At 37.1% G+C, this 16,652-nt stretch overlaps 1 protein-coding gene across 2 annotated transcripts in view; it reads right to left on the reverse strand.

The window, feature by feature from the left end:
* Positions 1–16,061, reverse strand: part of RNaseZ (ribonuclease Z) — a 28,493-nt gene extending 12,432 nt beyond the window's left edge. Inside the window, exons 1-6 of one of the 2 annotated variants that reach the window (XM_069836224.1) lie at positions 15,916–16,053; positions 15,678–15,756; positions 15,409–15,595; positions 6,075–6,360; positions 4,836–5,075; positions 2,492–2,636 (exon numbers count right to left, since the gene is read on the reverse strand). In XM_069836224.1, the coding sequence (XP_069692325.1) occupies positions 2,492–2,636; positions 4,836–5,075; positions 6,075–6,360; positions 15,409–15,595; positions 15,678–15,756; positions 15,916–15,946 (968 nt within the window). In that variant the 5' untranslated portion in view covers positions 15,947–16,053. Of the gene's footprint in view, positions 1–2,491; positions 2,637–4,835; positions 5,076–6,074; positions 6,361–15,408; positions 15,596–15,677 lie in introns of both variants that reach the window. The other variant, XM_069836223.1, reaches the window with a different exon arrangement.
* Positions 16,062–16,652: the final 591 nt, after the last annotated feature.

A 16,652-nucleotide genomic window follows, 5' to 3' on the forward strand; every position in this document is an offset into this window, starting at 1 on the left:
CAGTTCAGCCACCTACCTACAGTACAGTAGTTATACAGGTACAGTTATCGGAAGTGTTAAGTTGTGTTTTTCAAGATGCCTTATAAATTTTCAACTACAGAATATGCCGATATTGTGTATGTTTATGGTTTGTGCGATGGAAGTTCCTTGCATGCCGTCGCTGAATATGAACGACGCTTTCCGAACAGAAGGGTACCATATTGAAGAGTATTTACTGTCTATGGGGTTGGATGAAAGACTTGGTATAGCAAAGGAACGGGGAAACGAGAGAGGCGCTAATCGACCGTATTTTGGATGCGGCATAAAGAACAGCACGTGCAACTCTCCCGCGCGATGAGCGCGATTCACGCCCGAGTGCAACAGTGCATTGAAGCAGAAGGAGGTACCTTTGAAAGTGTGCGAAAACATCGACCCCAACTTCTAGAATATTAGGTATGTATGCATAAGTGAATATAAACTTTAAATTTGTCCATCATCTGTCTCTAAATGCGAGTTAGTACAATGGAATCTCAGAAGTTTTTGTGAAATCAAAGAGCCATATTTCCGTAACCGTTCGAAAACGGACCTATATTCATATGAACTTTTTCACTCAGAATGACTTCAGAATTCACATCCTAAATTTTTTACCCTTCCTCGTGAATCACCCTGTATGTTCGAACCAGTCTCTTTTTGGTTTACTATTCTTTCAGTTCTTTCCTTATTTGTGTGTTTCTTATCTAGTCTGTTCTATAGCCTAGCACTGTTCTTAGATATCTCATCTCTGCGGATTCAATCCTTCTTTTTATCAGTTCTATTCATCACCCAGTCTCTATTTTGTTCATTATGCTCTTTCTATACGGTTTGTGGACATTTCATATATAATCCTGCATAATCTTACCCTCTTGTAATACTTCCGAATCCCACTTGTATCACTATTTTCCGGATCGTAAATGAATAAAATGTTCTGTATAAATTGCGAAACTTTTAATATTTTAAAATAACGGTGAAAAAAAATGTTGCTGTGACTATACTCACATGAGGAATTTAAAAGGACATAGACATATTGTGAAAGGTTTAGTATTGTCACTGTCTGTCCAGAATGGTTCCCGTTAGACATGTGACCAGTCGGGTGTAATACATGTGAATGAATTCCATGTTCAACGAAAATTGGCTGCTAGCGCGTTTAGCCGCGAAACCAGGTGGCCTGGGTTCGATTCCCTGTTGGGGCAAGTTACCTGGTTGAGGTTTTTTCCAGAGTTTTCCCTCAACCCAATATGAACAAATGCTGGGTAACTTTCGGTGTTGCACCCCGGACTCATTTCACCGGCATTATCACCTTCATCTCATTCAGACGCTAAATAACCTGAGATGTTGATAAAGCGTCGTAAAATAATCTACTAAAAAAAAAAAAAAACTAAAATTGGCAAGTTCCAGTATTACCCTCAGAAAAATATATTTTGGACCCCAGAACCTGCAATCACTCTGTTACAATAATCAATATGATGTTATACAATATTATATACTTAAACAAAATTTACCAAATGTTGGATAAACAATACTGGGAAAATCGTAAAACAGCGAACGCTAATCTCTGCCCACGACCCCTTTCACTTTTCCCCTACAAGATCACCACACACTCTAGTGGGAAAGTGTGGAAATAGGGGTTTAGAGTGGGGTGACATCTAGTGGAGGAAAGTGGAACAAAAAGAGTGAATGAGGCATCTATGAAGCAAAAGAGGAACTTCGTCCTGTTTCCCTCTGTCTCTTCTCTCTGCTTCATGTCTCTCTCTTTTTTTTTCTTATGACTTTGCGGAGGGCAGTATTTGATCTGTAGATCTTCCTAATGAAACGCACGCACGCTTTTTGGTCACGCTTTAGACCTCTCGGCTACCGAGGCGAGTTGGTGGTAGAAGGGAAAATGAATCTATTTATGTTCAAGGGAACTGCCATAACGTATTGCAGAAATGCAATGTGTATCGTTGGATATGTCTTGTTGTCTAATGCATATTAATTTGGTTGTATTGTGTTGTGATGTGTTGTAAAATATGAAATACGTGCGAGGCAGCAGGCAGTGATCCACCAAAGCGGGACAGATAGTAGAGAGAGAGAGAGAGAGAGAGCAGGCGAGCGAGGGGCTGAGCAGCAAGGGTGGGGATAACTTCCCCTACTGGCGTTAGCTGTTTTATGATTTATCCACAATACTTGCTACAGACAAAGAAGAGCTGCTATATTAGAACCCTCACCAAGGACTAATTTTATCGTAAGAATTCTAGGTGCAAGTTAGAGAGCAATGCAGCAGAACATGTCCTATATCAGTGTCCTGTTTTCACAAAATTAAAAGGATCCGTGCTGGGAAATTTTTGGACTGATATTGTCATCATCAGCAGAACTCAGATTTCAAACATTCTCATGTTAATCCAGAGTTTTGGATGACTTTAGTGATGTTCAAGACAATGAGGAGTTATAATGACGCAGCATAACGGGCCCATATCAAACCCAATCTAAGCCTTACCTTGGGTCTTCCATTACAAATTTAGGAGTGAAGTGCACAACTAGGTACGCAATATCCACATCTGACACAGCTGTCATCTGGTGTTTCACGAAGGCAGGATTATTTACCAGGGTGTCCAAATAGTCGGGTGATGGACAGTCCACAACTGCAACACAAGAGTTCAGACACTATCATATGATACTATTATATTAGTTTCACTTGAGTTTTATGCTTTTTAAGGTTTATATGAATGCCACTGTGAAAGATTTTAAAGAAATAAAACATGGATATATCACTATTAACAGGAATTTTAAATTAGATGTAATAACGTTTGCAGATGATCTTGTTTTACTGGCAACATCTGAAGATGATTTGCAATGGTCAGTACATAATTTAAATTTAATAGCTCAAAAATATTCAATGGAAATATCCATTAACAAAACAAAAATAATGGCCTTTTGTGGTAAATACCCAATACCAAGCAAAATTTGTTTAAATAACACAATTTTGGAAAGAGTTAATGAGTTTAATTATTTAGGATATAAACTCTCTTTTGTTGAAAATTTGGATTTATCAGAGAAAATTGTAAAATTCAACAAATCAATGGGCATCATTAATAGGGTTTTAAAACCTTCATTAGTACAAAAATCAATTCGTACTCGTCTTTATCAAATAATAGCTCGACCGGTCCTATGTTATGGCAGTGAAGCGTGGACTATAAGGACAAAAGATGAAAGCAGACTAACAGCTAGCGAGATGAGATTCATGCGCCGAAGAGCGGCTACACTAAATGGGATTGAAAGAAAAACGAAGATATCCTTCAAGAACTTAATGTGTCATCAATACTGGACTATATCTTCAGATATCAGTTAACCTGGAAGGAACACGTCTCAAGAATGGTTTCATCCAGGATCCCTAAGGCAATAATGAAGTTTCGTTCAAATGGGAAACGGTCACTTGGTCGACCTATGAAAAGACGGTAAGAAAATCGCTTTTTCAGGCCGTAACAGTTCTTTTGGGACTAGTACTTGTTTGACAGGATGATGATGACGACGACGACGAGGACGAGGACGATGACGATGATGATGATGATGATGATGATGATGATGATGATGATGATATGGTCTTGACTATTTATTCTACTATGTTTAAAAGCTAATCAGAAATTATCCAGTGGCCAACCCAGTACTGTACCTACTTAAATGAACAGTCCCTTTAGTGGTTTTTTTATAAATTACTGAAGGAAGTTCATTCTTTAGGTCAGGGTCCTAATTAACAGGGGAAAAAGGAAAACACCCCTCTCACGTGTATGAATCTTGGTTGAAATAAAAATAGTATCTAATTTTTTTATTAAAAAAGTCTTCCTACATTAGGTTTTACATTCTAAAAATGATCTATTGAAAGATAGTAAAACAATGAACATTTTCCTATTTTCCCAACTATCTTTGCAATATTTATGAAATTTTATCAAGACACTAATTCGGAAGAGGATCAGCTTGGACTATTTTCATTCTGGTGAAGAATAAAATATCACTACTTCTCAAAGGTTTATTCTATCTTCATCTTGAGGTGAACAAGGGTAAAAGGATAACCTACTTGTAAGGGCCATTACAAATGGTTAAATTTACTCTGAGCCGTGAATACCGCGTATATACTCCATGTGTATAGTTACAGGCATGTCCTATCCTTCCAGCTATGTAATAGCAGCATTGTACTGGTAAGCGAGTAGGAGGGAGATCTGAACCTTGATGGAAACGAGTCCTAAGATGATCTAGACTTATATTAGGAAGGTCAAATAGTATGGGAAGCCAGGGGTTTCTGACTAGCTCCGATGTTCAGGAATTGTAACATATACAGGGTGATTCACGATGCGCAGATGTTTATTCTTTATTCCTTACTGTTTTCGACATTTTGTCAACAGCTCTTCCTTGTGAAGCAATACTGGATTACGAATTCAATTACAGCTACTCAAAGGGCATACCAGAGAGAATTTGGTGTTCGTAATCCCTCCCAAAGAAACACAATACTGGGACTGGTGAACAAATTAGAAACAAATGGATCTCTAAAAGAATAATAGTTTTGATGACAATAAATATACGGAATAAAGAATAAACATCTGAGCATCTCGTGACAGGAAATCAAAACTCCTGCTTAATTTGACGTTAAAAACTGGTCATTAAGTGTATTTCCAGCTGAATAAATAAAGAATTTTCAACATTTGCTATAGAGTTTAGTAATCTCCCAAAGATACTCTACATTTGAGATATAACAAATTGTGGCTAGCATCATTCATTTTGAAATAAAGAAGTGTGTCAATTCTATATAAATCACTGTATAAGGCTGAGGAATAGTATGTTCAAATTACCTATGAAAACTGGACCAGGATCGTCTGGTAGGCGGACATCTGCAGACTTCACCAGGGTGCCATCAGCCAAAGTGATGTCCTCACCAGCTTTGAGCTTGCCCAACAGGGGACCAGGGGGCACTCCCCTCTCCACACAGCGCTCAAGACAGAGTGTGCCAGGACGTGGTTTCAGTCGACATATATAGCAGAGTGCCATGGGTTCTTTTGGAGCAGAAATGTCTGACTTTCGTCGTTTTGCTTCTGCAAACAGACAAAAAAAAAAAAAAAAAAGATGCTCTGGTAGTTTTCTTTTGCTTTCTGCATCAAATATAAATTATGAATCATGGGTAAACAGTGAAATATTAGAGAAAATAGGAGTCCTCTGATTAAACCTACACAAAATCGTCTTTTCCACAATCAATTTCACTTAACCCATCAAGATCTGAATGCGGATCTCAAGTGTGGAAATCAAAGTGAACTAGATAATAATATAAATACGAAAGATCAAGTAGTAAATAAGGTTAAGAGGAATTATTACTAAAGATCGGAATCTTATTTATTCACTCACTCACTTATTTATTTATTTATTTACTTACTTATTTACTTACTTATTTATTTACTTACTTATTAGTTATTTATTTACTTATTAATTATTTATTTACTTATTAGTTATTTATTTATTTACCTATTTATTTACTTATGTATTAGTTATTTATTTACTTATTAGTTATTTATTTTCTTAAATACTTACTTACTTAATTATTTACTTATTTATTTATTTATTTACTTACGTATTAGTTATTTATTTACTTATTAGTTACTTACTTACTTATTTATTTATTTATTTATTTATTTATTTATTTACTTACGTATTAGTTATTTATTTACTTACGTATCATTTATTTATTTATTTATTTTGCTAATAATTGTAACATACATATGCATTATAAAGTAGTATTGCTAGTTAGTATATATTTAACCACACCTCATACACGTCTGATGTAAGATATTCCTTGATACTTAGTTGTGGTATGGGAAGCAAAGCATATTATGTCCAATCACAGAAGTCTTTAAAGAAAACAAAACAAATTTGGGGATCTAGGACGTCTGACAACCCTGCTGCTTATCCTGAGTTGAAATCCAATGAAAACAATATGCTGCATGATGTATACAGTTGTGTATACTAGACCCCACTTGGCAGAACGATCAGTTATCTCTAACTGGCTGAAAGAAATCTGTTCTGACAGACCCTCAACGTACCATTGCTCCTGTTCCTTGAATGCTTGCGCTTGTTCCTCTTCCTCTCGTGTTCGTAATAGTCCACATCATCGTCACTGTCCTCTATGCGATCTGGTGACATTGCTCTCACTATCTCCTCTGGAGCTGCCCTTTCGCCATTAGTGTCTGTTGCAGAGGATTTGTTGATGTGAACATAATGTACGGTCATTACGTTGTCTTCAAAATGGTCCTCTAGCATACAATTTGCCATCTTCACTGACAAGTCCTTCAGTATGACAAATCTCTGGGTGGCTGTGAAAATCTCGTCCTGCAAATAATAATAATATGTTACTTAGTAACAGTGATAGCCAAAATGTGATTAGGGAACGGATTTCTAGTTCCATAACTAGGATTACCACACGTCCTCTTTTGTCCGGACATGTCCTCCTTTTCAGGCCTTTGCCGGGGTCCGGGTGAATTCTTAAAAAATAAAGAAATGTCCTTCTTTTCGTAACTTGTATGCCTGATATTTTGATGTTATCTGATTTAACGCCTTTTTAAAGTAATTTGCCTGTAAGCAGATCGACGGAATATACTCTTTCTGTCCTGTTTAATTATTATAGTTCCCTTGACTTTCATATGTAGCTAACTGTAAAATCATTACCTATTATTAAGTTTTATCATAATTATCTACACTAATAATAAATCTGTAGCCAAAATTTTTCTGGTAATTTTCGAATTTCCAAAAATAATTGGTGTTAACATGTATAATTAACCATCCTGAAACCGAAAATCGCTTTTTTGAAATTTTTGTTTGTATGTCTGTCTGTCTGTCTGTCTGTCTGTATGTGTGTTACCTTTTCACGCGATAAAGGCTGAACGGATTTCGATGAAAATTGGAATATAAATTAAGTTCGTTGTAACTTAGATTTTAGGCTATATGGCATTCAAAATACGTTATTTAAAACGGGGGTTATAAGGGGGCCTGAATTAAATAAATCGAAATATCTCGCTTATTATGGATTTTTGTGAAAAATGTTACATAGCAAAAGTTTCTTTAAAAATGATTTCTGATAAGTTTTATTCTTTGAAACATTTTGATAGGACTGATATTTAATGAGATAAATGAGTTTTAAAATTAAAATAACTGCCATCTAAGGCGGTGTATTGAAATAAAAAACAAATGACTTCGTCTATAAGGGGCTTTGGACACAACAATAGAAAGCTATGAAACATAGCCTACAGACAATGTTTCTGTGTTTGTATGAAGTAGGCTAATATCGGAAGCTAAATTAACCGATTTGTATAATTAATTATTATTTCATCATTGGAAAGTGTAGTTTCTCTGGATGGACATAATGCTATAATGTTATTACAGTAACTTGTGAGTGAATTGAGGACAGGTAAGATTAAAATAGCTTCTTATGCACAGAAAACTTGATAGGTTATTCTGTATATTCATTTCCTGTATTTCTTAAAATAATGTTTATGAACATATTCATTTTTATCTCAGAGAATTAACGAACAACGAGAGTGTACTGATTTAGTATGCAGTAATAGTACGTTAGCTTAGCAATCCACTATTGTATAAATCAAATTTTAACTATGCTCAATTGAATCGTGTTAAAATACATAAAATGTATATGCAATAAATGCAATGCAAAAAAATTGGGTAATGAGCCAAGCAGATTATGTTGCACTGTTGTAAAAGCTGTTCCTCCTGAGATTCAAGAGCTCCCACAACAAATTAAAAACTTTCTAATTCGAGTACATCCGTTATCAACACACTTTTTACATGACATGACATGACATGACATGACATGACATGACATGACATAATATAATAATAAATCTGTAGCCAAAATTTTTCTGTTAATTTTCGTTTTTCCAAAAATAATTGGTAATAACAATTAAGAAACATGTTAAAGGAATTGTCATTGCACCAAATGAGTGGTCTCTGGATCAAAATGATCACATTTTAATATTTTAAATACAATTTAAATTAAGTAACATATTAAACGATTTATCCTTCCATCAAACACGAATGTTCCCTGGATCAAATGTCCTATTTTAATTATGTAATTACTTTATATTTATTTCTAACGGGTGCAGCAGAGCGCACGGGTACGGCTAGTTTTGTAATAAAATAGATATTAACATACTTTTAAGTATGATGTAAATCTAAATCTGTACTGAATAATTTGAATAATTTCGAGGGAAAAATTGTTCCGGAGCCGGGTATCGAACCCGGGACCTTTGGTTTAACGTACCAACGCTCTACCACTGAGCTACTCAGGAACTCTAACCGACACCGATCCAATTTTTCCCTCTATATCCACAGACCTCAAAGTGGGCTGACAACCGTCAAGCAACCAACTTCGAGTGCACACTAACTCCGTGTGACTTAAATTGTGGTTTTCTGTTAACGAACAGTAACGTGTATTATGCAAATCAAATTATTCAAATCAACTTTACAGGGAGTTATACCTGAAATCTTGATTTGCATAAATCTGTACTGTAAATATTTTGTAATAAAATAGATACTGATGTAATTTAAAGTATAATATAGGCCTAAGCCTAAATGTGAGTACTATAATATTTGAGGAGAAAAATTCACTCTGGCGCCAGGGACCGAACCTGGGTCCTTAGTTCTATGTACCAAGCGCTCTGACCACTGAGCTATGCCGAATTCAATCCACAGCACCGGATAGAACTCTTCCCCTACAGTGTTTCCCTTTTGTGGCGCATATACATTGACGTTTATATTCCAAGTCAACTGCCATTATACAAGGAGCGCACTCAGCTGAGTGACTAATGGCCGGGATTCCTCAAATATTAATTGTCATTATAACAGATATTATTCTGTTGGACCAATTAATAACATCTTTAGTAAAAACTAAGTACTATAGCTCACTCAGCTAAGGTCCTTGCTTGCCGATTCAGAGCTGTGCTCGGGTGCGGGTTTGATCTCCGCTTGGGTTGATTACCTGGTTGAATTTTTTCTGTGGTTTTCTCCAACCATAAGGCAAACGTCAGGTAATCTATGGCGAATCCTTTGTCCTCCTTGTTGAAGCTTTGTGTCCTCTTTTTTTATCGAAATGAATCTGCTTACCCTATCCATAACTATTTCCATTTTGAATCTTGTGTACACCATTTTTAACACTTGAATATAATTAATTGATGAACTAGTGGACTTACTCGTGTTAAATATGTAATATTTGTCCGGCTTACAGCTGTTTCGTCCACACCTGTGGAGTAACGGTAAGCGAGTTTGGCCATGAAACCAGGTGGCCCGGGTTCGAATCCCGGTCGCGGCAAGTTACCTGGTTGAGGTTTTTTCCGGGGTTTTCCCTCAACCCAATACAAGCAAATGCTGGATAACTTTCGGTGCTGGACCCTGGACTCATTTCACCTGCATTATCACCTTCATTTCACTCAGATGCTAAATAACCTAGATGTTGATACAGCGTCGTAAAATAACCCAATAAAATAAAATAAATACAGCTGTTTCAGTGCTTCACGCACCAACAGGTAGGCTCTGATGATGGTGCGTGAAGCACTGAAACAGCTGTAAGCCGGACAAATATTACATATTTAACACGAGTAAGTCCACTAGTTCATCAATTAATCATAACTATTTTATTTGCTAGGTCCTAGACACATGTATTCAGATATCTCTACATTTCATGTACACAAGATCCCCCTATTAAAATTCTGTAGAACCTAAAATGCCTAAATGAACCATAAATACCTAAAAACTATGTTTGTGCCTGAAAAACGCCTTTTTTGATAGGCCAATTGTTTATTGTGTGGAACTAAATGAATCAGCATATGTAAACTGAAATGTTTCTATTCTATTATTCTGAAGAAGAATAACCAAATGTTGCAATTTTGTGTGACCACAGGGGGCTGAAACGATGGGCAAATTTAAGGGTTCAGAGTCATAGTGGGTCAAGCGCCATTTATTAAAACAGAGAAAGTAAGGGTTAAAGGTAAGTGAATACCATAGTTTAATGAAAATTGACATATCATTTAGTTTGAATGTGCATACTTTATATTACTTGCTATATGTTTCCACTGAATTATGGTAATAACTTAACTTTAACCCTTGTCTTCTATGTCTTTAATATATGGCGCTTGGCCCACTATGGTTCGAACCCTTCAATTGTGAGTTTTGTGACGCTGACGCAATACTAGTAATTCATCCTGGACCTCTCGGCAAATTGGAAGCCAAAGAAAGAGATTATTGGGTAATACTACAGAAGAACTTGACCAAAGAAGGCACCAATTGTTTCTTTAACAATTGCGTACGGTACTATGAATAGTATAGAGTACCAAGCACGTGGTTTACTTCTTCTTTTTCTAATTTAAGCTTGTATACTTTTATATTATTTTAATGTACCGAAGTACATATGATATTTCCATGCAAATATTCTGCGTCATTATATGATGAAAGAGTAATGGAACGGAGAAAAACTCTCTCCGGCACCGGGATTTGAACCCGGGTTTTCAGCTCTACGTGCTGATGCTTTATCCACTAAGCCACACCGGATACCCATCCCAGTGTCGGACGAATCGTCTCAGTTTAAGTTCCAACTCTTGGGTTCCCTCTAGTGGCCGCCCTCTGCACTACGTCATAGATGTCTATGAACATAGGACTGAAGTCCACACATGTGCTGAGGTGCACTCGTTATGAGTGACTAGTTAGCCGGGATCCGACGGAATAAGACGATTCTGTCCGACACTGGGCTGGGTATCCGGTGTGGCTTAGTGGATAAAGCATCAGCACATAAGAGCTAAAAACCCGGGTTCAAATCCCGGTGCCGGAGAGAATTTTTCTCCGTTCCATTACTCTTTCATCGTATGATGACGCAGAATATCTGCATGGAAATATCATATGTACTTCGGTACATTAAAATGATATATATATGCGTAAATCACTTCGTGATTTAAGACGGCGCTTATTCTGTCAGATCCCGGCCAACTAGTCACTCATAACGAGTGCACCTCAGCACATGTGTGGACTTCAGTCCTACGTTCATAGACATCTATGACGTAGTGCAGAGGGCGACCACTAGAGAGAACCCAAGATTTGGAACTTAAACTGAGACGATTCTGTCCAACACTGGGATGGGTATCCGGTGTGGCTTAGTGGATAAAGCATCAGCACGTAGAGCTGAAAACCCGGGTTCAAATCCCGGTGCTGGAGAGAATTTTTCTCCGTTCCATTACTCTTTCATTGTATACTTCTACAGGGACATCATTTTATTTTTACTTCAATTTTTATTGTACCTGAGATTTTGAATGTACTTCACTCCCACCCCTTCTACTAATGAAGTTTCAACTGTCCTCCAGACAGAATCAAGGCTGCATATAGTAAACAACACTGAGTTATTGGGTATAGTACGTTCCAGAAATATGTTCGCGTTTTCCAGTGATGAAAGAGCTTTCAATATTGAACCATATTTTCGCACAGGTACAGTTCGTTTGCCTACGTCGCATCACGATTTCCCCCACCTGCTTCTGCAAGCCCCTCTGTAAAAGCTGGGCTGTCTTAGCTCTTTTCTGAAAAGATTAATTTCTGTTAGGAATTCGACGTTTACATAATATTATACAATTGCTTAAAATAACTTAAATAAAAGGGCCTCGTTAAGTAATTAACTGTCACGTGATTTCCCCCCTTTCTACGATCCAGCGGCATAATCACTTGGACGGACAGTAGATAGCATGTCTGAGTAATTTTATCTGTGCGGGTCGGGCAGAAGTGAAGATTGAATTTACAGTACGTAAGGTACTCTTTTATAGAGTAGGTACAGAATTATTTCAACATGAGTTACTAGTACGAAGGACGAAACTGGCAATTAGAATTAGATGCAATAGTCAATAGTGCGATAATATGCACAAAAGAACTGAAGCCTGTATCGAAATGAACGGCCACCATTTTAAAAAATGTGTTTAAATATCCATATTATGATTATTTTTCAATTGAACTTCATTCTCTATATTGTACGCTAATGTGCTGTAGACAGTATAATATATACTGCATAATGAACACGTTCGCATGGATAGCTCAGTTCGTGAGTAAAAACACTTATTCTTAATACAGCACTGCATTTTGATTAAACAAAAACCTAATGAAAATTATCGAACACAAAATTGCCATTTTTCCTAGTTTACGTAAATGGACGAACTACTTTTCTTCCCTCCTATTTACTTACTTACAAATGGCTTTTAAGGAACCCGGAGGTTCATTGCCGCCCTCACATAAGCCCGCCAGCGGTCCCTATCCTGTGCAAGATTAATCCATTCTCTATCATCATACCCCACCTCCCTCAAATCCATTTTAATATTATCCTCCCATCTACGTCTCGGCCTCCCTAAAGGTCTTTTTCCCTCCGGTCTCCCAACTAACACTCTATATGCATTTCTGGATTCGCCCATACGTGCTACATGCCCTGCCCATCTCAAACGTCTGGATTTAATGTTCCTAATTATGTCAGGTGAAGAATACAATGCGTGCAGTTCTGTGTTGTGTAACTTTCTCCATTCTCCTGTAACTTCATCCCGCTTAGCCCCAAATATTTTCCTTAGCACCTTATTCTCAAACACCTTGAACCTATGTTCCTCTCTCAGAGTGAGAGTCCAAGTTTCACAACCATACAGAAGAACCGGTAATATAACTGTTTTATAAATTCTAACTTTCAGATTTTTCGACAGCAGACTGGATGATAAGAGCTTCTCAACCGAATAATAACACGCATTTCCCATATTTATTCTGCGTTTAATTTCCTCCCGAGTGTCATTTATATTTGTTACTGTTGCTCCAAGATATTTGAATTTTTCCACCTCTTCGAAGGATAAATCTCCAATTTTTATTTTTCCATTTCGTACAATATTCTGGTCATGAGACATAATCATATACTTCGTCTTTTCGGGATTTACTTCCAAACCGATCACTCTACTTGCTTCAAGTAAAATTTCCGTGTTTTCCCTAATCGTTTGTGGATTTTCTCCTAACATATTCACGTCATCAGCATAGACAAGAAGCTGATGTAACCTGTTCAATTCCAAACCCTGCCTGTTATCCTGAACTTTCCTAATGGCATATTCTAGAGCGAAGTTAAAAAGTAAAGGTGATAGTGCATCTCCCTGCTTTAGCCCGCAGTGAATTGGAAAAGCATCAGATAGAAACTGACCTATACGGACTCTGCTGTATGTTTCACTGAGACACATTTTAATTAATCGAACTAGTTTCTTGGGAATACCAAATTCAATAAGAATATCATATAATACTTCCCTCTTAACCGAGTCATAAGCCTTTTTGTTTCTTCCCTCCTATACCTAGTAAACTGATGTGTTTGTGTTTTACGCCAGTATCATCGAACTCCAGTCGTGGAAGGGGGTAGTGAACGGTGTTTCCGGTTGTCTAAAGGTATAGACAGGTTAGTATTAAAAATGTTGGTAAAAATAAAATGATGTCCCTGTACTATAGCACTTAGGCACAAAATAAATGGCTCACTGTGCATCCCATGAGCTGGAAATCAACCCAGAAGATCGCAATGCAACATCAGCCCTACAACGCTACTGTGGTTCATTTTCTAAAATTCCTCACGGGTACTCGACTGTTTGTCATTCATCCATATGAAGTCAGCTGTGTAGAACAATTTACTACCAAGAGTCACTGCCCAGGGTGCGTCACAGGAGGCTGGCCTACACTAGACCTGTGATGAGATGAGATGATGGAAATTTGTTGGGATGTCACAGGAAACCAGAGCTCCCAGAGAAAATTCTTGTGCTATCCGGATTATGGGCTTACTCAAGAGATGTTATAAACAGTGAGTACACCGAGGATCGAACCCGGGTCCACAAGATTATGTTGTTGTTGTTGTTTTCTAATGCCAGGCGTTTGACAATAAAGTCATTTGACCTCTTGCACTCCAATATTGTTCAAAGATATTATCATGGCCAACCATTGAAGCACAGATTTTGAGGTGTTCCGAATCCATTTCTTGGTTTGAGTTGCACAATGGGCAGTTAGGGGACTGATATATTCCAATTCTATGCAGGTGATTAGCCAAACAATCATGGCCTGTTGCCAATCTAAATGCAGCTACAGACGATTTTCGTGGTAAATCGGGAATTAACTGTGGATTTTGTTGCAGAGAGTTCCATTTTTTTCCTTGAGATTGTGTTATCAAATTTTGTTTGTTGAAGTCTAAGTATGTAGATTTAATAAATCTCTTCACAGAGTAATACGTAGATTTAGTAACAGGTCTGTAAGTAGCAGTGCTGCTGCTGCCCTTCTTTGCTAAAGCATCCGCATTCTCGTTTCCCAGGATTCCACAATGGGATGGTATCCATTGGAATACAATTCTTTTATTGAGTGATATTAATTGAGAGAGCATTTTAGTTATTTCTGCTGTTTGAGATGAAGGTGTGTGTTTAGAGACGATTGATAGAATAGCTGCTTTGGAGTCTGACAATATAACTGCATTCCTAAATTTATTGATGTGGCATAGAAGATTCCCGAGACATTCACTTATTGCAATGATTTCACCGTCAAAACTTGTTGTTCCATATCCAAGTGATCTATAAAGTGAGAAGAGACAGCACGTAACACCTGCACCGGCACCTTGTTCTCTGGAGATCAAGGATCCGTGTCGGTGTATAAATGAAGCCAGTTTTGTGTAGGGTACCTAATATTAATTGTCTCTAAAGACAATTGTTTCATTATTTCAGTGTTTACTTCTGATTTCAGTATTTCTTCGGTTAAATTTAGATTATATTCTATATTTAATAGAGTTAAAGGGTTTGGTTTAATTTGTAAGTTTTCTTTTAAATCCAGCGCTCTAGCCACTAGAACACCATGGCGGTTTATTACACATAATAGGTAAATAAGTACTGAACTTCAACAGAAATTTTCCAATCGTGACATGTGATGTAGGCTATATTGATGATGATGGCAGGGAAGGAAAACGGGTGGAGCACTGCACGGAAAGGAGAAAAAGAAGGAGATTGTTCAGTAAATATGGGGTACGTACTGTACATCAACAGTCCATAAGAATATACAGGTAATCACGAAAACGATCTTATGCTGAACGTATTTTTGTGTTTGCCAACTAAAACCAAATGTTTATCACTACATATAGGCTATCTCATGCAATTGAATTAAAAAAAAAAAAGTAGCGACTCCTTTGGTGTAGCTTTTATGGAGAATTACCTACAGACGTAATAGAAAGCTGTGCTATCAAAAAAATTGTTACCCTCTACCTACGAAGGTTAGGTCTACACCAAAAAACGTTTCAAAGAGCGGTACCGGTATATGTAACTTATATATTGTAATTGCTATATTGTATGTATTAATGTATTAACTTACGGTTCCTGCAGGCCCATGCAATGTAATTTCTGGAACTCCAACATCTTGTATAGTGAGAGCTACTCCAGGTAAACCTCCAATATTTTCCCAAGATGGATGTGTAATAAAAATGTGTTCCAATTTTGATAATTTCATCTTATGCTCATGAGCCAGCCGCTGAGTCCCTTCACCACAATTGAACAGGTATCTGTCAAATAATTAATTATTATTAGTAACTTCAGAGGATACTTAAATGTTTAGTAACCACATGCACTAATTTTAATATTTACCTTGACTGATCAGTAAACACATAGAGAGATCTAGGTGCCCCCTTTGCGCCACTCCCAAGGACTTGCAATGACACGGTACCTGGAACATATTTTTGTCCCTTTTCTTTTAACTTTTGACGTTGCTTTTGTAGTTCTGTTGTATGTCTCGTATCCCTCGGCATAGTTAGTAGCAGTTCTTTAAGGTTATGTTTCTTTGAGTAATACAACTTAGATAAATTATTAAATAATGCTACTCTACCGGCAGGTATCAGTGAAATGAAATATATCATTAGGAATAGTTTCTCTCTTTCTCGAGGATTTCCAAAAATGATGTAAACACATGCTTCTGCTAGCAATACTTCATGCTTATTAGTGTAGTGTTACATATCGATATTAGAGATGAACACTATCGAACACACATCCGACGATGGAATAATTCGATTATTTCCATTTATCGAATAAAATTGTGATTGCGCGAGTTGGCGGTAGGTTCAAGAATGCAGTTTCGCTTGCTTCCTGAGTTTCCAGTGGATCCCACATGTTCTCTGACTGATTGCAAATAAATGGAGCGATTCAAAGTTACTCATTACAAACCTATTGCAGTTGTTAACCATTTAATGTAAATAGTAAAGACTAAATTATTTCATTTTTATTTATTTTTTTCATTATCATCCACACAGTTCCAAACATAGCTGTTGTCTCATATTTATTACTAAGCCCGAGTTTTCACTAATTTACTCGCCCAAGGCAGAGTAATTAGTCTCCCTGCCTTCCATTCAGGCCACTCGGGTTCGATCCTCGTCAGGGTCATGATGGAATTTGATAGACAAAGCAGGTGCGAATTTTTTCTCGGTGTAGACTACCCCTCACTATTATCATAATCATTCCACCAACTCTCCACAATTACCTTCACTCTGCGACGTCCTGTGCCAGGTCTCCAGAACAAATTAAAAAGAAATGACTGAGAACTGTACACATTCGTGTTTACACCTAATA

Source organism: Periplaneta americana, chromosome 9 (genome assembly GCF_040183065.1).
Source record: "Periplaneta americana isolate PAMFEO1 chromosome 9, P.americana_PAMFEO1_priV1, whole genome shotgun sequence".
Lineage (NCBI taxonomy): Eukaryota > Metazoa > Arthropoda > Insecta > Blattodea > Blattidae > Periplaneta > Periplaneta americana.